The sequence below is a fragment of the Macrotis lagotis genome, chromosome 3 (genome assembly GCF_037893015.1).
Source record: "Macrotis lagotis isolate mMagLag1 chromosome 3, bilby.v1.9.chrom.fasta, whole genome shotgun sequence".
In the NCBI taxonomy this organism is placed as follows: domain Eukaryota; kingdom Metazoa; phylum Chordata; class Mammalia; order Peramelemorphia; family Peramelidae; genus Macrotis; species Macrotis lagotis.
The window spans coordinates 16,534,578-16,557,594 of record NC_133660.1 but is presented as its reverse complement, the minus strand read 5'-3'; the positions used below and the strand labels follow the sequence as shown (position 1 = coordinate 16,557,594).

The following is a 23,017-nucleotide window of genomic DNA, read 5'->3' as shown; positions in this document are numbered from 1 at the left end:
AAAACAACTTCTTTGACTGTCTCCCAAAATCTTTATTTGTGTTGTCTTGTAGTTATTTTCTTGGATGAATTTTCTGTTGTTCTGTTGATTTGTTGTTCTCTGACCTACAGGATTAAAGTATCTATATCTCACTTCAGTTGCAGTATATACCTGGGGGCTGCTATTTGTCTTTAGCTGCTTTCATTGCAGGATATATGGGGTCCTGTGTTTCTGTCCAGAGAAAACCCTGGGGCAGAAAACTGACTGGAAATGACTTTCCAGTCCCATTTCCTTCAGTCATGGACCTTTGGTTCTCATCCTCTCCCTTCTCTCCCACTTGGTTTCCATCTTCCCTAATTCAGACAGAGTCTCTGGTGGAATTGCCAGAACTGTCTCTGTAATGACACTCAGAGTTACTGTCCTGAGGATCTGGTTGAGCTACCTGTACCTCATGTGTGAAGGCAGATGCAAAGCTGGGTTAGTGAGAGGGAGTTTGGAGAAGTTAATTCCTTGACTGTCATCATATGATTTTTTCTGTTTGTTTCTCTATTTTGTGGCTTGAGCTGTGATTCATTCCTCTTTTTGAATATTTGAGGTATTTGCATCATTGTGGACATGTTGTCTGCTCCAGCAGAAAAGGAGTTCTATCTTTCTTAGATTTCTCAATGCTTAGAACTTACTAACATGGACATTTCCAGACAGATTCTAGTATTTTGTAACTGTTGTGACACAGTCTTGTTCATTGTGTCATATCCTCCATTTCCCATCTCTTGTCCTTTGGGCTGGCCTTTCTCTATCCTTGGAATGTACTCTTCCTCACTTCTACCAATAGAATAGCTCATTTCCTTCAAGAATTGATTCAGGATTCAATCTGAGTGAGATCCAGAGACCAAGAACTTGATGGACAAATTTCAAGGAGCCCATGAAATTGAATGGGAAAAAATGCTACCTTCCTTTTCATTGACTTGAAACTAAAATTTAATATTTACTGTAATTATTTTTAAAAAACCTTTTGAGAAGGGGCCATGGACTTCATCAGAATAATGCAATCAGTGTTAAAAGCCTTACTCTACTTGAAGGTTTTGATATGCCTCTGAATGCCTGAGATCTCTCTCCCTCACTCCCTGCTTAATGAGTTATTATTTTTACTTTATATTTCTTCATTCATGTGCACTTTTGTGACCACTCTTGTCCCCAGAAAGTCAAGACACTTGAGAGCAGAGTTTGCAGTTTGGTGTTGGAAATCTTAGGACTTAGCACAGTGATTAAGAACCATCGATAGATGTCTGATGGAGAGTGCATCAGAGTTCCATCCTGAAGGAAGGGGATGGGGATGTGGGAATGGAAAGGAAAGCAATGTGGCTGACTCAGAGTATGTGAAGTGTGATTGATATAAGACTGACAGGAAGGCTGCAGGTAGAATGTGGAGGGTCTTACAAAAAGAAGCACTCAACAAGTTTTTATTAAATGCCTACTCTAGTCTAAATGCTAATACTGCAAAAAACAAAATAAGGGGACAAAACATGGAGTTTACACTTCATCTGTGGCAGCACCACCTCCCCCCCCCCCCCCCCCCACACACACACACAGAGTCTATAAAAAGCAAGAACATTTTCTGGATGAGACAAAGCTGTAAGTCAGGAAAGGCCTTGCACAGAAGTCAGTGCTTAAAGCTGAATTTTAAAGGAAGCTAGGGATTCCAGCAATAGGGCATGGATTGGAAAGACCATTAGATTTGGTAATTAAGAGCTTACTGGCAACTTTGAAGAGCATAGTTTCAAAGGAGTGAGGAGATCAGAATCCAGATCGTAAAAGTTTAAGGAGTGAAAGAAGTTCTAGTACTTTGTTTATCAAGCAGAGGCAAGATATAAGATAATATTGCCAGGATATGATTTTGCTGTTCAGTCATTTCAATTTTTGTGACCCCACTTAGGGTTTCTTGGCAGAGATGCTGGAGTGGTTTGCCATTTCCTTCTCTAGCTCTTTTTATACATGAGGAAACTGAGGCAAATAGGAATAAGTGACTTGCCCAGCATCACACAACTAGTGTCTGAAACTGGATTTTAATTCAGGTCTTTCTGACACCAGATCTAGCTCTCTATCCACTGTACTACCTAGGTGCCCTTGGGTAATATTAATTGAAGGTTCAGGGCCCTCATGAGCATTGTGGTACAGTATTGAGTTAACCTGGGAAAAAGACTGAGACAGAATGATTACATCTAACTAGGCTGATCCTCAAAGCACAGATACAGAGGCTGAGCCAGATTTAGTTTCCTTGTATGTAAAAATGAGAAGATTTATAGCCTAGGTGTAAGCCTGCCCTGCTCTTTATCTTTCACCCCTATATCCAAGTAAATGCTAAGCTTTGTTGAATTCACCTCTGTACCATTTCCCCAAAATACAACCTTTTCTCCTTTGACATCCTGAACTCTAATACAGGTCCTTATCACTTCACACTTGAACTATTGCAATGGCCCTTGAGCTATCTGCCTGCCCCAAGTCTCTGCCCACTCCAGTCTATCCTCTATTCAGCCACAAAAAATGATTTTCCTAAAGCACAAGTTTGATCATGTTACCCCCTGCCCCCCATCAACTTTCCAGTGGCTCCCTATTACCTCCACGTGTAAAGGTATTCCCTCCCCCCTTACATTTCCATTCTTCCTACTTTCATTCCTGGACATGTTCTCTTCCATTCAGTGATGGCCTCCTGGCTCTTCCTCAAGCAGGACATTAATTTCTTAGTTCTCATCATTTTCTCTACCCATCCTCTACCCTTGGGACTTTCCATCTTCTCTGACTATTGACCTTTTTGGCTTTCTCTAAGTTCCAACTAAAATCTCATCCTTTACTGGGAGCCCTTCCCAATGCTTCTTAACTCTAATGCCTTCCTCTCAACATTACTTCCTATGTATCCAATTTAAATCCTGTTTGTACAGATTATTTCCATTAGATTCCATTAGATAGTCAGCCCCTTAAAAGGAGGGATTGTCTTTTGCTTTCATTTATATTCTCAGGGCTTGCCATAGTACCTGACCCATAAGGGGGTGCTTGATAAGTATTTACTTCTAGTTTAACTAGCTAACACTTGAGGTCCCTTCAAGCTCTTATCCTATGATGCTAGGAGTTGGACTGACTATTCTCTTCCTTGTTAAGCCTGGCTCATGTTCTATCCTCTGACATCTGTTCTCCCCTCTATTCAAGTACAAGAAAGCTCCCTATATGCCACATGAGTAAACAGATATTAAAGTGGTTGAGAAATCTCTGGGGAACATTCTTTATCTGGACAGAGGCTGGCCCACTCTTCTGCCCTCCTTGGTGTTCTGCCCTAGAGCATCAGAAGATACTGAGATCACCACATGGTGATGATAGACCTAGAGGACAGGTAGAAAAAAAACCCACTGAAATCCATGAGATTGTGTCCATTAGAAGCTCAGGTAAGGATCTTGAGACTCAGGCATCAAGAGTGGAGTCTCTTCCTCAAGTCTATTGACAATGAATACCAGTAAATTAAGCTTCTGGAGTCATCATCTAAGTTGGCAGAGAATTCAATGATCATCAAATCTTGCCCCCTCACTTTACAAACTGAAGCCAAGGATAAAGGGCCTGTCTAAGATGTTACATCAACTCCTAGAATGTTATCTCTAAAAGGAACCTAATTGACCATCTAGTTCAACTTTTGGGGCTAGATTTTGTACATGAGGATCATGATGTTCAGAGATATAAAGTCACTAGGTGAAGATCACACATAGAGTTAAGTGGCAGAGGCAGACTTCTAATCCAGATCCTGGGATCTGAGTCTAGAGTTCAAGGGAACAGAGTGGTCACCAAGGTCAACCTTCTTGGTTCTAAGAGGAAACAGGCCTGAACAATCAAGTCACATGCCTAAGGTCAAACAGATAGTCAGAATTAGTACTTGGGGCCTATGACTTCACACCTTTTTTTTTCCTAAGAGAACCCTATCAGATGGCTCCAGAGTGGAGTACCTAGAGAGCTTGAAGGTTAGGTACAAAGAAAGATTTCAAGTTCTACAGAAAGGGATGCTGATTTGTTGGGGCAGGGGTTTGGGGCAGAACAGAGCATTTGATTTGTAGTCCAAGTAATTGGTTGTAGATCCTGACTGTGCTGTCTACTGCTCTGGAGTCTTCAGTATTTCCCCCTGAGATAGGAAGACTTGATGATCCCAGAATATTTTTCTCCCTTCAGCTCCTGAGAACCTGTTAGAAAACCATTGCAGGCAAGATCATCTAGAAATTCCATTCAGTTGGATGCATTCAGGGTTCTTTGTGGATGCTGAGGGGATGCAATGAGCTAGTCCTTGCTGTTGGACAGCTTACAGTCACCAGAGAGTAAAATGTGTACAGATAATGGCACCCTAGAACATTTCTTCATTAAAGAACATATTGCTCCAGGAGGTCTGAAAATGAAGGGATTACTGATGGAAGTGGTGGTGGTGGTGGTGGGGCTTCTTGGATAAGATGGCTCTCCAGAAAAAAGGCAGAATATGAACAGTTGAAGAGGAAGATAAAGAATACTACTGATCTAGGAAACAACCCAGCCAAGTGTAATGAAATGAAGACTACATTTGATATTAATGGATCTGAGTCTAAATTCTACTCTGCTATTGTGATCTTGGTGAATCATTTAGCTTTCTTGGGCTTAAAGAATGATTTGTTGGATTCCCATCTTTAAGGTTCATTTTCAAGTGAATAGAGCTCCAAAGGGATAAGCAGATGTATACTGTATCCCTAATTCCCAATATTTAGCACAGTGTCTAGCCCAGAGTAAGCACTGAACAAATTCTTAATGACTCACTGACTAGTTCAGGGACACCATAACCCAGTTTGGCTGAAACAAAAAAGACATAAAAATATTACTGGATGAATGTGCACCTATATGGGCTACAATAGCCATTAAAAGAAGGAGTTTCCATATTGAGGAAATAATGGATACATTTAATTATTTAAGGAACCAATTTGAGGTATCATGCCATTAATTAGTAGTGCTAGAATCTATTTGATTTTAATATTTTTCCAAGGATCCTTGGCAGTTCAGGAGTAGAAATGGATTGTGGGGATTGTCTGGGTATACTTCAGGTCTCTGATACACTTGTGGTCTCATCAAGGTTTCTTTCTATTCTATTAACATTGCACAGATACCAACAGAGTGTGTGGGCTATCCAATTTTTGTCCCTTGCTCTTGAGAGGATATTCTTTCCTGGATACAAGCTCTTCAAGGTCAGGGACTCTTTTTTTTTAAAAAAATATTTATTTAAGGCAATGGGGTCAAGTGACTTGCCCAAAGCCACACAGGTAGGCACTTATTAAATGTCTGAGATCAAATTTGAACTCAGTCCTCCTGACTCCAGGGCCAGTATTCCAACTACTGCACCACCTAGCTGCCCCAGGGACTCTTTATTTTGATGAGCCAATTTCCCCAGAAACTTGCCAACTATCTAGAAATATATTTGCCAAATGACACCTAGAGAATTTCCATGGCCTTGAGTGCTGCCTTTGGAGGTGAGGTCAGATGTCAGAGTTGCAGAAATTAAGTAAGACTAAAATGGGAGAGAAAAGTCAGCCTAAGTCATGGCATCATAGACTTAGATTTGAAGGGGTCTCTGCCACTAGCTAGTTAAATTCTCAGTAAATATTATCAAGCACCTACTTAGGCACCAGTGTGATATATTTAATAATAAATACTTTTTCATTCACTCATTCACATGAGATTGGGCCATCTTTTCCTCTCATCTATCCTCCTGCTAAGGGATTGGGACTGACTAAAAAGACATAGAGGAAGGTCCTGTTGAGAGTTCCTTGAGGATAGAGTCTGTTGTTGCTTTTCTTTGTTATTTCAGTACTTACCAGAGTGCTTGATCCATTGCAAGTGTTCAATAAATGCTCCTGGTCTTACTGACATTGACTGACAAAGGTGGAAAATGAGATTCTCCATAGCTGGATTAGATATGAGTGTGGGAGTGCAGGAAATCAATGCTGGAGAGATGCACTGGAAAACTATGGATTGGTTAAGAGGCAGTGGTCAACACAGACTCCAAGCCAAGGAGCTCCAAAAGTCTTTGAGCAGCTTTGACAACTTGGGGCTCTCTGTGGTCTCCTTAATAGGAGAAGGACAGAAAAAGAGATGGAAGGGGAAATTGCCCATGATCTAGGAAACAACCTAGATTATGGTTTAGAGAAAAAGAATTAAGTGAGACAGTATGATATACTGGGTGGTGTAAAGCCAGGAAGGACTGTGATTTGAATGCTGCCTTAGACACCTTTAAGCTGTGTGACTATTTTTCTGTCCTATTCCATGAAGTGAAAGCATTGGACTTGATGTATTCCAAGATCCCTTCAAACCCTAAATCTATGAATTGTTGAATGAGAAACTTCAGATTATTGGGAATGAAGTCTTTAGAAAAGTTGTTGACCTCTTAGGAAACCACTTGTTTAGGTGGTCTATGTGGGATAAATAGTGAGAATATTGGTATTTAAGGTTTCTGGTATAGATCAGTCAAAAACGTTGTTAGTGAAGTCCCCAGGAATGATGGGAAAGGATGGACTGGAATGTAAACATTGAGCCATAAGCAAACCTATTGGACACATAAACTTGCTTTGGATATTTCTCCCTCCTAGCTTTAACCTTGCTTTAGGAATACCTAATAATATTATATTAAGTTACATTAACTAAGTGCAAGTTCAATGTGATTAGATGCATGGCAAAAGGTTACCTTATTTAGACTATAACTCCCCTTTCCAGTCTCCATGTTGGTAAAGAAACAATATTTACTTCACAAAGATGACACTGTGATTGTTTCCCCCTTAAATGGTATCAAAATCATCTTTCTCCATAAGTAGCCCAGGAGATTAAGGCTGAAACAATATTGAAGCTACTTGGTTTCCTAAGTACAAACATCAGCATAGGAGTCATTAGCTCCTAAAGCTTGTTACATGCTACCAACAGGCATGTTGCCATAGCAAAGGAACTATGAATCAATGCTGCATCCTTGCAGAGTATCCTTTCCACATTAAGTTAACTTTTGTTAACTCTGGATGGTCTATGAGTGTCTCATTTCATTTCAATCCCAAACCTCACCAGATGTGATCTCACATAAATTTCTACCTCTCCAGGCACAGCCAAATTTGTTAAGAGGTCAGTAAAACTTGTCAGGAAGTAGAGAAACAGTGAAGCATGTCAGTCATATGGAGAAAGTTTGGATGTCAGCATATTGCTAATGGATGTCTTGATATTTGGTGGAGCCCATAGCCTAAGGCAATAGCTAGGAGTAGAAAAACATTCTAGATTTGGAGCTTTGAAAGTATGGGCTTGGGTCCTTACTCTAACTCTGACAACTTGTATAGGTCTATACAAACCTCTCCTTCAGACTGGACCTTGGTTTCTAGGTCTTAGTAAGGACAGTTTTGAAATTGTCCTTGCAGGTTCTCAGTCCTATGAGTTCAGACATCTGTGCTAACAGTCATCGAAATTACTCCCTTTCAGACAAAAGTTTTGGGGTTTAAAAACTGGTGAATGAAATGTCGTCTAGAAAGTGAACCAGCTTGACCAGAAGATTTATATTGACTATTCCTGCCCCTCCATATCACCAGAGATCTTGTGAACCCCCTGTTTCTCATTGCCAGAAAAGGGATCTGAATGCAATTTTCTTTGAGAAATAGCAAGGCTTCTTTTTAATTCATCAACAAATGATTAGGGGAAGTGAAAGTAATGCACACAAAAACTGAACAACCAGGAACTTCATGACCACATATGAAAATAAGGCCTGACAGGAAACTGGCCAGAGTCAAGCTGACTGTTGATTTTTTGCCAAATCAAAGCTGATAGGGCTGGTGTACGGCATATGAAGGGATAACATTTTGACTTGGGACTTGTCTCCAAATTTCAGTTCCCAGAACTGACACTCCACACTGTCAAAGTTTTTTAAAAGTGCTCATTTCCTTAAGTGAGAGACATAAGAAATGGTCAAAAGACCTCGGGGGGGGGGGTTCTCTTCAGTTTCAATGTCTGAGGATATGGAATAAAAAAATTGGTTTTTAGTTCCCTCAAGGGCAATGGAGTAATATGATATGTGTAAAAAAAAAGATAACAACATATTTCCAACAATGACTTGGGGACAAAAAGGACAGGAATCGCTGGAGAAGGAGATAGGTGAGTAAGAATGGAGACAGATAAATAGGGACCCCAAGGGTTGTCCTGGAATCTGCCAACTGTTAGAAGATGTCAAGAATATCTCTGGAGTTCAAATTATGAGGGAAATGTTTCACAGGAGACAAAATAAGCCATTTGCCTTAAGTGGTTCTGGTAAAGGTCTCCCTTTTAAGATATACAGGGATTTGAATCAAATAGATAAAAGTAGGGGTCATTTGCCAATTGACAAAGGGTGAAAGTTTTTGAATGGGGGTTTTCAGAAAAAGAAGTGAAAGCTATTAATAGACATTAATAGACAAATAAATATTAAACAAGAGAAATTAGATCAACTCTGAAGTTCCACCTCACACCCATCAGCTTTGCAAAGATGACAACAAAAAATGGCGAATGTGGGAGATATGGTGGAGAAATAGATACCTCGATGTGCTCCCTGTTGGTGGAACTTGGAATGGGTCTGATCATTCTAGGAAGAAACATGGAACTGTGGCCAAATGTCTCTAAACTGTTCTTACTCTTTGACTGAGCAGTGACACTCCTAGGTCTAGATGTTTAGAGAGTTCAAGGAAAAAAGAACAGAACCCCTAAGCACACAATATTTATAACAAGTTTTTGTCTTGTTGTTACCTAGTAGCAAAGAATTAGGAACCAAGAAGATCGCCATAAAATGGGTAATGATTGAATAAATTAAGGTATAGGGATAGAGTGCAATGGTCATATGCAATCATAAAAGGGACAATTTCAGAGAAAGCTGGGAAGACTTTTATAGATGGCTGCAAAATAAAGAGAGCAGAACCAGGAGAACAATTTATAGAACAACAATATCATAAGATAAACAACAATGAAAGACATAGATACTGGTTTATAGTTAGTGTGAATTATTTATGAAGATTCTCATTAAATTTAATTATCTTGCTCTTCCTCAGGAAAGGGATGTAGCCATTTCTCTTTTTCAAATTTTTAGGGACTTCCTAACCTAAAAAATATATATTGCTGATCCTGATATTCAGGATCTGATATAAAATTCAAATGATCCTTCATATTCTAAGTCCAAGAGACTTTTCTTCATACAAGGTGGGGGGACCCAATCAGATAAGCATTTTGTTTTAAAATATCTGAGCTTTTATCAGGCTGGGATATTCCAGCTGTTAAGCAATTAGGACTTTTAGTTATATTAAGAAGGACATAGCTTCTAGAGATTGGTAGGTGAGAATGTCTATGTATTCCACTCTTCTCCCAGGTGCCTCTGAGATCTCTGTCCATCCAAACTGAAAGAGTGATCATTCATTCACCCACTGGACCCATAGGTGAAGGTATTTCCTCCTTCAAATATCTGGTAGCATTTTCTTTGAACTCTTCTTTTGTCTTTATAACAGACTTGCATCTCTCAGTGATTTTTCTTCTCACTCCCTATCAACCAATTATAAATTTCATAAAAACATCATTGTTCTTCCTTCCTTCCATGCAACTCAGCCTAGGACCTCCCATACATTAGGGACTTAATGAATGCTTGCTAAATGAATAAATGAATGAAAGAGTGAATGTATTGGGTCTTAATCCAAAGGATTGTTTTCCATTGTTGTTTTAAATCAATGGTTTAAAACTCAAATACAAACTGGGGCCACTAAGTCATACATAAGAATCCCTGAAAGCCACATATTAATTTAAAAAGTCATAAATTAATATTATCTATGTTTTATTTTAATTTTTTTGCTAAGAATTTCCCAGTTACATTTTCATCTGGTTCAGGCCACATTGGACTGAGTTGTTAGCTCTGTGTGTGTGTGTGTATGTGATTAATGTAACAAATATTAAAAATCTCTTCCTTGTAGCAAATAAGTCATTAAATAACAAATAGGAACCCCAAAGATATCTATTTGCCCAACCACCAAGAAATGGGTCAATATTCTGTATTACATTTTGGGACAATTATACTTCTTCCCACCCCCACTAAGGGATTGATGTGCCCATAAGAACATTATTTTACTACATTTTCTTTAATGTAGAAAAGAAAACTGCCCCATAAATAGAACTGTTGGCTTGGAGAATGAATATGCTTAATTCTAGCACATTAATTTTTAGATTTTACAACCCATTAAAGCTGAATCATAATTATAAATCATAATTTAGCATTTTATGCCAAAATAACTCCAAGGTGGCTTGCTCTGCAAACATTTTGCTCATGCTGCATATGGAAATACACTTTTCACTTTTTTTTCTTTTTTGGCAGTCATGGAAAAGTGGGATCGACTTCCCAATCATCAAGAGGAGAACTGTACTCTGGATCACTGTTCTGATTCAGTGAAGTTTGATGCTAGAACTATGACAGCAAAGCTTCCAGAAAGTGAGTCATCTTGATGACATTCACACCTCAAGCACTTCCACCTTCTATGACTGCTATAACAGGAGCCTCAGTTTCATCATCCTTGTCCCTCCCATTAGAAGCTCCCAATCCCCGCTTTGTGTTAAAGACCCAACCCTGGGTAGAATGGCAGAAACTCTCAGGCCTGTCAGAAGGGACTTGGAACTGACTTGCTTTGATTCTAGAATTGCCTTTGATTTAAGTTCTGTATTTGGAGAAAATGCAATTTGAAATTATTTTAAATAATTAATGTTAAAAATGTAAGTGTGATCTTTCTGGCCCATGTAACACATTTTTCTGTATTGTGCTTCTTTTTAAATAGATTCTCTCAGTATCTTTGGTTTGCAAGAAAAGCTGAAGTCATACAAACTTGCCTTAGTTTTGCTTTATCTCCTAGTGTTTGGGCTTCTGATTCCACTCACTGGCCTTGTTACAGGTAAAGTATTTATGAAAGCAATGATTAGCAAGACCTATTTCAGGAGGCCCAGCCCAATTGGCTTCTTCAGTTTTCTTGCCACTGTCTTTCTGGACTTAGGCATGTGTATGGTTAGATGCCACAGAGTAGGTGGCAATGCTATAGCCATATATGTGCTATAAAGGACATTAGGACCACTTCCATCCTTTTGAACGGATTGCTAACCTTCTCTCCTATAAAGCCTTGTCCTTGAAGTCAGAAGGACTGGAGTTCAAATCTGGCCTCAGGCACTTGACACTTACTAGCTGTGTGACCTTGGGCAAGTCACTTAACCCTGATTGCTTGACATCCAGGGCCATCTCTAGTCATCCTGATTCCTATCTGGCTACTGGACCCAGATGGCTCTGGCGGAGAAAGTGAGACTGGTGACTTAGCTCAGCACTCCTCTCTCAAATCCAATTCATATGCATGTTGTGTCATCATCTTCCATTATGTCATGGTCTTCTATGAGAATGAAGGACACACATCATTTCATGTATATGTACATGTGTATGAATGTATATGTGTGTATGTGTGTGTGAACCCCTCGGTCCATAGGAATCATGGGAGCTGGGTCACTTCAATTGCCTTTTGGCCACAACTAGCCAAGATGTCTTTAGTACCTAGTTATTTTCAAACTTCTCCTTCTCCTCTCTCTCTCAGAAATATAAATAGGAAGGAAGAGAGGGAGAATGGAGAACATGCCTTCATACTAACATACTAATTCTGCCTCTTTGGTGGGGGAGAAAACCAGACTCCATTGGATCCCCAATGAATGAAAGACCTTGACAAATTTCTCTCTCTCTCTCTCTTTCTCTCTGTCTTCCTTTGTCTCTGTCTGTCTCTATGTCTGTCTCTATCTGCCTGTTTGTCTGTCTCTCTTTGTTTCTATGTCCCCTCTCTCTGTTTTTGTCTCTTTCTCCCTCTTCTCAATCTCTCCTCGCTCCTCTATCTCTCTGTCTCTATTTCTTTGTCTTTGTCTCTATGTCTATCTCCTCTCTTCTCTTCCTTTTGACTCTGTTTCTATTTCTCCTGCCTCTCTCTTTTCTATCTGTGTCTGTCTCTGGTTCTATCTCCTTTCTGCCTCTCTATCTCTTTCCCTCCCTCCTTCTTCTCTCAGAATATCACTCTAGTATCTGGGCCTTACAGTTGCTCACTACCTGCTAAACCAAACCAAAACAAACAGTCACCAAGTGACTGCCTGTTGTTTATAGGAAATCAAATTAAAGGCACTCTGTTTGGTATTTCAAGGTCTTCCTATTCTAGCCCCAAGACACTTATCTAGGTTTGTTGTTGGTCCCTATCTAGATAAGGAGAGAAACTGAAGATAGAAAACCCATTTAGGAAGTTATTGTAAGGAGAGATTAGGTGAGAGGTGATGAGGACTAGAAATAGGTGGTGACCCCCAGAGAGGAGAGAAGTCTAGATAGTTAAGAGATTTTATGCAGATTGAATCAGTCAGATTTGTAAGAGTTTGGATGAGGGAAACAAGGAGAAATGAAAAAAAGTGAAGAGTATAGAATTACCCCCCACCATGGCAAAAATGAATTACTTGATGGTGATAGTAAGCAAGGGAAGATGAGTGCTTAATATTCAGACAATTCAAAGGACTTGTCTGAATATACCCAGGGAAGTGAATCTTCCATCCATCCATCCATCCATCCATCCATCCACCCACCCTCCCATACATTATTCTACCCATCCATCCTTCCATCTTTCCATCTAGTCTTCCACCCATTCAACCATCCTTTTATCTATCCACCCATAAACATTTTACAAATGCTTTCCATGATCCAGGTTTTATGTGGGTGAAACTTAGTCTCCTTCCCTTCTATCCATCAGGGTTCCTTCTTCTTTTCTCAAACTTGTGGCTTTGCTCCTGATACTTTTTTTATATACTTTTTTTTTTTTGCACGGCAAATGGGGTTAAATGGCTTGCCCAAGGCCACACAGCTAGGTAATTATTAAGTGTCTGAAACTGGATTTGAACCCAGGTACTCCTGATTCCAGGGCCAGCGCTTTATCCACTGCACCACCTAACCACTCCTCCTGATACTTTTTTGATTTGAAATGTCTTTATTATGAATATCTGTGTCACAGATTCCTATATCCAGTTTTCAAGGGACAATATCATCATTCTATATTTCCCTCGTGGTTCCAGATCTTATGTCCAGGCCTTTTCATCTGAACCAAATATTTCAGTTTAAAATAGGGAATGCTTTTTTCTCCTTTTCACAAGCAGTGCATCAAATATGGCAAATGGATTGTTTTCATTGGCCAATATTTGTGTCATTTGTTAAAACCTTCCAAACAAAAATCTGCATTTAGAGCAAAGGCTGGCAGCACCTGAGTCAGGAAGGAACAATGAGTATAAACTGAAACATTCAATTTCCTCTAGAGAAATGTGAGAGGAAGGAAGTGAAAAAAAGAGAGAAAAAAAGAGAAGGAGAGAGAAGAAGGAGGGATAAAAATAGAGGAAGGGAGGGAAAGAGAGAGGTGGGGGAGAGGAGACACTAAGAGAGGGAGGAGAAGGAGAGAGAGATGTGAGAGATTAGAGATGAGGGAGGAGATAGAGAGAGGAGAGAAGCAGACATCAAGGGGGAGAGAGGGCAGCAGATGGGGCAAGAGAAACAAAAAGAAAGAGACAGACAGGCAAAGAGTGAAAGAGAAGATATAGATATAGAGATAGATACAAGACAGAGACAAAGAGAGACAAATATATATTTGCATATGTACATGTGTGTGTGGGAGACAGAAAGATACATAGAGACAGACAGAAACAGAGAGACAGAAGACAAAGACAGAGAGACCAAGAAAGACAAGGACACAGAGAGGGAGGAAGCGATAGAGAGAAAAGATGTGAAGAGAGAGAGGGAAAGAGAGATAGAAACAAAGTGAGACAGAGGAGGGAGACATAAAAGAATGAACACAGTCAGAGAAAGAGAGGGAGGGAGGAAGAGACAGAGACTGGGAGGAAGGGAAGGAAGAGGGATAGAGAAACTAAAATGGAGTCATAGGGGCAGAGGGAGAGACAGACAGAGAAAGTGGTGTGTGAGTGTGTGTGCTTGTGTGTGTGAAAAAAATCTGTGCCTACTCTAAATTCATTTTTGGTGTATACAAAGGCTTTTTCCTTTTGTCTGCTTGTCTGGTTTCCTGGTCTTCTGCCTACAAAGACTTTAGGACAAGTGAGGAGGGACCCACAGCTGCTGAGTGTGGGTGCTGGTCATCTAGTGACTTAGTCTCTCTGCTTCCTTCAGGGCTGGTCAAAGGCAGTTTATGTCCTTCTTTATTAGCATGTTGTTTCTTCCCTCTTACCAAGTGACCTCTTTCAGGTCTAGAACCATTCTAGTTTGGTATTTGCCATCCTGGTACATCCTGATCTAAAGGAAATGTCCACTGATTCTGAACATCTGCAGTTCAGGACCTGTAACTGACTTCTTCTACCCATACACTTAATGGTATGAAAAGTAATAGTTGTCACTTTCCTGGACTCCACAGCTCAAACCCTGAGATTGAAATTCCTGAGAAAAGAAAATGACCAAGAAGATTTGGCAGGATTCAAGAAAATGATGTTTAATTCCAATGGCACTTTAGAAAAGGAGATTCAGCGGATCTCTGATTTAAAAGGAAATCTGTATTCACATATTTTCAAGAACCTCAGCCTGAGGACTGAGCAGGAAATTGAGGACCTCCTTCTGCAGGTCAGCTCCATCAGTTCTACTGTCCATACTCAAAGAGGAGTCATTGTTGCCATCACCAACTCTTTAGCAAACCTGAATACCACATTACTTGAAATTCAACTTGACATAGAGAAGTGGAAAGGCACCTGTCAAGGGGACATCCAGAAACAGCTGGAAGTAAGTGTTTATCAATTAAAGGTCCCCTAGAGGAATCCCAGGTTAGGTTAGCCACAAAAAGTTCAACCAATCGATGGTTTGAAAGCTATTTTCCTCCATTTCAATTCTGCTCACTAAGCCACCTCCTTTGATGCTTGAAGGGTTTGCTCACACTGCCCAAAGAAGGCAAGTGAGAAAAGAGAATGACACAAACACAACCAAACTGGTTCAAATCTCATAGCCTTTCAGAATTAGATCATCCAGGTCTGTCTCTTTCTTCATCTTTAAAGACTAGTATTGCAGATGTTTCCTTCACAAGCAATGCCTCATCATGACCTAGAAATGACTCGTGATGTACATACCTTTGAGTAAGGAGTTCCTCCCCAGTTTTGTCATAAGGATAGTTGTTTCACCTTTCCATCTTGCTCTACAACCGTTAGCTAAGTTAGAGAAGTTTTGGGCTGATTCAACCATGGAGGGATTGCCCAATGTTGAGAAATCACAGCTTGCTGAAGGATAGGAACATGCTCTTTGTTGAAAGGACAGGTTGTGTGGCAGTATATTACATTATACTAGGGGCAGTTGATATGGAGGGAATAAAGGGCCAGTCCTGGAATCAGAAAGACTCATCATCCTGGCCTCAAATCTGGCCTCAGATTGTGTGACCCTGGGCAAGTTACTTAGCTCTGTTTGCTTCTGTTTCTTCATCTGTAAAATGAGCTAGAGAAGGAAATAGCAAACTACCCCATTATCGTTGTCAAGAAAACTTCAAAGGAATATTTTTGATTGTTTCTATAATTTATTCTTGACTCACTCATTCTTGAGGATTAGATTATTTAAATTCCAATTATTTTTAATTTATGCTTCCACTCTTTATTGAATGTAATTTTTATTGCATTATGGTCTAGAAAGGATACATTTAATATTTCTGCTTTTCTGCATTTGTTTATGAGGATCATGCCCTAATATATGATCAGTTTTTGTGAAAATGCCATAGACAGCTGAGCAAAAGGTATAGTATTCTTTTCTGTTCCAGTTCAATTTTTTCTAGTCATGTGAGGGGAGAAACAGAGGTGCTCAACTCAATTTAGTTGAGTTTTCCTGTTTCCTCATGTAACTCATTTAACTTTTACTTTAAGAATCTGGATATTCACCATTTGGTGCACGTCTGGTATTGATATTACTTCATTATCTATGATACCTTTCAGCAAAATGTAGTTTCCCTGATTATTCCCTTTAATTAGATATATTTTGGGTTTTTGCTTTTTCTGAGATGTTTGCTATCTCTGCCTTTTTCACTTCAGATGAAACATAATAGATTCTGCTACATCTCCTTGTTATAACTGTAGTTTTCTTTGTATTTCAAATGTGTTTTTTGTAAACAACATGATTTTTAATTCATTCCGCTATTCACTTCTGGTTTATATATGAGTTCATCCCATTCCATTCAAAGTTGATTACTAATTGTATTTTCTTGTATTTATCCTTCACTCTTTTTTTGCTTTTGTTCACTGATGGCATTAACCTGCCCTCTCTTTTAGGACTTCCACCCCCTTTTTTAGATTCCCTTCCCTCTCCTATTTCCAGGTAAGGTAAGAAAGATTTCTATATTCATTTGAGTGTGTGTGTGTGTGTGTGTGTGTGTGTGTGTGTGTATTTTTCCCTCTTTGAACCAATTTCTATATGTGAGGTTCATACATTGCCCAAGTTCCCATTCCCCCCTCTATTTTAAAAGCTCTTCCTTGAACCCCTCTCTTTTATGTGAGCTAATGTTCTCCTTTCTTGCACTTTCCCTCCTTCTTCCACTGTATCTCTGTTTATCATCTTTTCATTTTTTTGAGATAATCCTAACATAATCAGCTCAAAGTTTAATCTCTATCTATCTATCTATCTATCTATCTATCGATCTATCTATCTATCTATCCTGTTTCTACTTAACCTAATAATGATAAAGTTCCTAGAATTATGGGTATCATCTGCTCATGGAGGAATGTAAACAGTTTAACCTTATTGAATCCTTTATGATTTTTCCTGTTTACCTGTTAATGATTTCTTGAATCTTGAATTAGAAAGTCAAATTTTCTGTTTAGTTCTTTTCATTAGAAATCCTTGAAATTTCTCTATTTAAATATAGACTTTTCCCCCTGAAGGATTATAATCAGTTTTGCTGGGTTATTCTTGGTTGCTATCCTGTAATCTTTTTCTTCTGAAATATATTTCAAACCCTCTACTACTTTAAAGTGGAAGCTCCTAAATCTGCTGCCACACTGACTGTGGCTTCATGATAACTGAATTGCTTTATTCTGGCTGCTTGCAATATTTTCTCCTGGACTTAGGAGCTCCACAATTTGATAACATTCTTGGGAATTTAAATTTTGGCATCTCTTTTGAGAGGTGATCAGTAGAATATTTTAAATCCTGTTTTTATCTTGAAATGTGATATATAGGCTCTTTTATTCTTTTAGTTCAATAATTCTTAAATTATCTCTCAATATAATTTCTATATCAGTTTCTTTATTTTTACAATGAACTATTTCACATTTCCTTCTATTTTTCATTCTTTTGATTTTTTTTCTAGTTTATTGATGTCTAATGGAGACATTACCATCAACAGAGTGAATTCTAATTTTTAAGCAATAGCTTTCCTTAGTGAGTTCTTTTTTCCCATTTGACTAGTTTTGATTTCTTGAAAGGGATTAGAAGGAATTTAAAAAGAGTTCTTTAATTAATTTTTATGTTCCTTCACTCTTTGACCAATTTTAAAAAATGTGTTGTTTTCTGTAGTAATATTGCTGTACCTCTTTTGCCAAGATGTTAATTATTTTTTTCATATTTTTCTTACATCACTCTCTTGGCTTTTCCTAATATTTCCTCTACCATTCTTATAGCTTTCTTTAACTTTTTCAAGAATTCTTGGGCTTGTATTAAACTTTTATTTTTATTTGAGGCTTTGCTTGTAACTTTTTTTATAGTTTTCTTCCTAGTTTGTGTCTTGATCTTTCCCGTCATTATAAGGAGTTTTATGTTCAGGTTCTTTTTCTTTAATTGGATTTTTTTCCCCAGCCTACATCTCAATTTTGTACTTCATGTCAAAGTTGGGCTCTGATCATCTGAAAGTAAGGATGTACTATTCCAAACTTCAGATTTTTCCACCACTGTCTTCAGAACTAGTTCTAGGGCATGTATAATTTTCATGTTTCCAAGGTGATATGATCTAGGAAAAGATTATGGTTACTTTTGTTCTAGTTTGCATACTAGTTGTTCCTGGAGTAACAAGTACTGGTTGTTCCTCCCTGTCCTAGAATTTGGATTATAACATAGCTGGCAAGTGGTTATCCAGCCCTTGTCTCTTGAAATAATTTATTGCATTTTGGAATAAGTCTACTTGTTATGAAGTTTTTCCTAAAGTGCCTTCTTTACAATTTTAGCCATTGCTTTTAATTCCTGAATCAGTCAGTCAATCAATAAACATTTATTGAGTGGAAAATAGGAGCCAGACACTGTGCCAAGGTAATAACAAAAAACAGTGAAAGGTGAGTCCCTCCCCTAAAAAAGTTCATAATATAATGACTATGAGGCATTTTAGTAAAAGATTTAATGAAATTAAAACTAAATATACAGCATTCCATTCATTATCTATGTCCTTAAATTGTCAAAAAAAAAGGCAAAGAGGTGAATGGAATGATCTGTTATTGGTAGAATCATGCTGACTCTATGTAACAACTTCTTATCCTTCTTGATATTCATCGACTATCTCTTTAATCACCTATTTGAGAATTATCCAAAGAATTCTACCAAATTCTCTGTTCTATAGTTTTTGTTTACTCTTCTCTTTTTTTGAAAATTGATGGAACACAGAAACTTGGCATTTTGTGATTCCTTTCTGGAGTTCTACCATCTTTCGAATTCCCTAGCAGTTGATCAGTAGTCACAGCTATCATTCTTTCACATTCTGAGGTTATAGTACAAGGCTACTTGAATTAATCAAGGGCAGCAAAGAGCCCTCAACATTCCTCCTTTATTATCTTAGGCATCAACTACTTGGTAATTACTTTTGTTCTAACATTTTCCCATGGAAGGGTCACTGTATTTTGATACAGAAGACAAATGAAAAGTTCTGCTTTATCTTCCTTGTTGCCTGTTATCATTACCCCATCCATGCCAACCAAGAGCCCTAGACTTTTTTTTGTATTCCCCTTCCTATTCCACTCTATATGCCTTTGTTGACATAGTTTCCGTAAAGAATGATTTGCCAAAAGAGGTGATGAATTGCCCCTTCACTGAATGGCTTCAAGAAGACTCTCTAACTACTTCTAAAATGGATTGTAAAGGAAACTCCCATTCTGGTAGTACTTCAACTAAGGGTCTTCCAAGATCTCATTTTACCCAAGTTTCTCAAGATCTAGGATTCTCAGGAGAGGGAGTGCCTTCACTGACATTATCAACAATCACTCTACTTATTAAAAGGCTTTATAGAAAAAACAGAGGAAGGGGGAAGATTCAAAATATTTTGAATCTTTTTTTCAAAGGGACGCTGTGGTATTATTTCATTTTCCACCATCTCTCATCATTCTTTTTATCCTTTTTCTTTCCTCAGTAGAACATGAATTATTGCAGAAAAAACATTTTAGACACTAACTACATATAAGTGTTCCAGAGACAAATAAGGAATGTAAGTTAGACCTTGGTTTAAGGAAGTTCTTATTATAATAGGGGAAATGACAAAAATAAATTTCCACCACAAGTCAAGACCACTGGGAGTGGCAGGGGGAGAAGGGAGAACGGTAAATAAAGTGTTGCTTTTCTCAGGAAGCTCTGCTTTCAAATACCACTTTAAGCACTTACTAGCTCTATGATTGCTGCACAACTTCAGCCTCAGTTTCCTCATATGCAAAGTTAGGATAATAATAGTACTTACCTCCCAGGGATATTGTGAGGATTATATGAGATAATTTTATACACAAAAGTACTTTGGAAAGAGTCAAGAATATGGAGCTGCTGTTGCTGCTATTGAAGATGAAGTCAGATGGAAAGACCTAGCAGTCTTTAGGGTTCAAAATATGCTTTTAATCTTCTCTGGCAACCTTTCTATTAATAAACTCATATTTTAAACATTTCTGCTGTGTGTAAAGAAAGTACTGGAATCAACACAGGGCTGGTAGGTAGTAGGTACCTGATAGATACTTATTGACTAATAGCCTGGTCGAATATAGGAGTGTAGAGTATAAGCTTTATAAAAAGTTCTAGCTATATATATATAGTATTACATAGCTTGCATATTTATATAGCATATATAATATAAAACTTAAAGAAAAATCCCCAATAAACAAATTGTTCATTTTTTTCATCTGACAAAACCATTTTGCTGATTCCTCCATGATGCTTTTCAGGAGACTGAGAAGCTGGAGGAGCATGTGTTCAATACATCGGCAGAAATTATAATCTTGAAAGAGCAACTGAACCATATAAAGCAGGAAATCAAAGAAGAAATGAAACTTTTGTCGAACATCACAAATGACCTTAGACTAAAGGATTGGGAACATTCAATGACATTGAAAAACATAACATTAATTGAAGGTAATATTAAGTTGTTTTATTTTCTCAATAGGCTTCTAGAGATGCCTGAGTCTGGAGTCATTTATATCCCCAAAAGGGTTGCCTAGTTCCAATGGAACTGTTTGTCAATGGGATGGAATGGTGTCATCTAAATCCTTGGGGATGTCCTGATATAAGAAGCAATCTATTAAAGGGGAACTGAATTTTTGAGCAGTTCTGGTTAGTACTTACCAAAACTGAAATCTGAATAGGGCAAAAATCTGACACAATCCAAAGATAGACAGAGTTTCTGCTGTCATATGACATAGCAGAGAGAGATTCAATAGATCCCAGCAGGTTGGTTAATATGCATAATGACAATTGACTATGGGTGACATTGAATGATTTTGAATCAGGAGAAGAGAGGGTTGAATAACTCTCCTTTCCCTCCCTCAGCTGAAGATAGTACAATAATTCTTATGAATGAGTGATTCTCCAAAACCAATGTATTAAAAAAGCAACTTTCTTTCCTTAATGGAGAACCTCTTGGAAAAGAGGGGAGACCTGCCACTGTTCCACCCCACCCCCACCCTATAGTTGGCAAAGCTTGGAATGGCAGGGGAAAGGAGGTTGCTTGTTTTAGAGCAGTCCTAAAAGGGGAATTGACCTTGTTCTGCTTGGTCCCTGAGGGCATAAGCAGGAGTGACTTTGGGAAGGGACACTAGACCAGTATTGATCAAATTCTGGCATATCTCAGATGCTTTTCAACTTGAAGATTCTTCCATTAATTCTCAGCAGGAGGTGGGAAGTGCAAGAAAAAGGGGAACTTTTTCTAATGGCTTTTGAAAAGATGAGGAAGGTTAAGAATTGAACCAAGCTTACTATGCGAGAAGTTTTTGACAAATATGATCTCCTTTTTTCCAACAGTTCTGGAAGAGAAAGTGCTATTATTAACTTCCTTTTACACTTGAGGAACTGGTGGTAAATAGAGGCAAGATGACTTGCTCAGGGTCCAACAGATTGAAAATGTCTGAAGCTGGATTTAAACTTATGTCTTTTTGATTGAAGGATGTTGGCCGGAAGATAGACTACCAGAATGAGAATGGTGGGGTTTGTAGGAGTAGGAAATAATGACCTTAGACTAAAGGATTGGTAACATTCAATGACTTTGAAAAACATTAATTGAAGGTAATAGCAAGTTGTTTTATTTTCTCAATAGGTTTCTAGAGATGACTGAGTTTGGAGTCATTTATATCCCAAAAAAGGGTTGCCTAGTTCCAATGGAACTGTTTGTCAGTGGGCTGTTGGAACCAGTTAGTGGAAGCCCTCAGATGCTTGCATGAGTTAATTACAGCCACAACAATAATATCATATGATAATAACAATAATAAATATTCTGTAGAGCTTTAAGATTGAAAATACTTCATATATGTTTTCTTATCTGAGCATTTGAACAACCATGACAGATAGGAGCTATTACTCTCTTCATTTTACAGAAAGAAACTTAGGTAGGAAATAATGATAAATGACTGAAGCAAGATTTGAACTTGGTTCTTCCTAACTCTAACCAATCTCTAGCCTCAATGCCACCCAGTCTCAACCTTACATTCAGTGAGTGAAAGGTAGATAAAAAATAGGATCTGGAAAGTTTCTGACATATTCCAAGAGGGAGCAATGCCTCTTAATTGGGAGGAGGACTGCCATTTTCCATCAGTTCTAGGGCTGTGTATATGTGTCTGATTACCAATCATGACTAGTAATTATCACCCCTTTCTTTTAAGGCCCTCCTGGACCAAAAGGTGAACAAGGGGAGAGAGGTCCTCAAGGAGTGGGTATTCCTGGTTTACCTGGTCCACCAGGTAGGTGAATGTCAACTGCATGTGAAAAAACCCTGTCTAGATGTTCTCAATAAAGCAGAGTAGGTGGGACTCTGTTGAGAAGTGTGTCCAGGGATCCACTTATACCTGCATCATCCAAGAAGGATGAAGATTCCCTAAGATGAGTTGGGTGTGAAGGATTTATGCCCTGGGGATTTAAAGAGAAAAAGGAGACCAGTCTTGCACTCAGGGAGCATCCACTCTTGTTTGAGAGAGAAAAAAACTGAAGGAAATACAATTTGGAGAGGTAAGATGGTATTTGATTTATGGCTGGGGAAGGAAAGAAAATATACATTGAACAAGGACTTGCTGGATGGCAGACTCTGTGACAAGGGCTTTCAAAGTTTTATATCAGATTATAAGAACTGAAGGACCTTGGAAAACTGAGGGGACATATGGGTCTGCCTCCAGTTGAGAGCAAGTGTCTAATACCTGGAAGGAACACTGAGAAATGGCTTCATGCTTCCTAGTGTCCAATTTGGTTTGGGTGCATTGGTAGACTAGGCCAGAGAAAGGGTAGCTTATGGACAACTTCAGTATCTCCCTGAAGTCTTGGTGTCATAGAGTCTCAAACTTAAAGGAATTTTAGGTACTATCAAAAAAAATTTTGAATTTTCCAAGAGAGCTGAAATTATTTTTGAAACTCATATGGAGCAGAAGTGAGATTCAAATGCAAATGCTATAACTAGATTTCTTGCTATTTCATTGACCCTAAACTGATGTCAATTTGGAAGAGATTTGGTAAAGTTTTGAGTATATATATATATATATATATATATATATATATATACACACAGGTATATGTGAGCAAATG

General features: G+C 38.4%; 1 protein-coding gene and 1 non-coding gene across 4 annotated transcripts in view; one reads left to right on the top strand and one right to left on the bottom strand.

Moving 5' to 3' along the window:
- The window catches only part of MSR1 (macrophage scavenger receptor 1), a 39,553-nt gene that overhangs the window by 5,486 nt on the left and 11,050 nt on the right, over positions 1-23,017 (top strand). The window contains exons 2-7 of one of the 3 annotated variants that reach the window (XM_074228175.1): positions 9,380-9,446; positions 10,370-10,483; positions 10,824-10,937; positions 14,454-14,812; positions 20,182-20,368; positions 22,108-22,185. In XM_074228175.1, coding sequence (XP_074084276.1) covers positions 10,372-10,483; positions 10,824-10,937; positions 14,454-14,812; positions 20,182-20,368; positions 22,108-22,185 — 850 coding nt within the window. In that variant the 5' untranslated portion in view covers positions 9,380-9,446; positions 10,370-10,371. Of the gene's footprint in view, positions 1-9,379; positions 9,453-10,369; positions 10,484-10,823; positions 10,938-14,453; positions 14,813-20,181; positions 20,369-22,107; positions 22,186-23,017 lie in introns of all 3 variants that reach the window. The other 2 variants (XM_074228173.1, XM_074228174.1) reach the window with 2 other exon arrangements.
- LOC141519789 (U6atac minor spliceosomal RNA) lies at positions 11,037-11,158 on the bottom strand. Its single transcript, XR_012477430.1, has one exon. It is a non-coding gene; the product is annotated as a U6atac minor spliceosomal RNA (small nuclear RNA).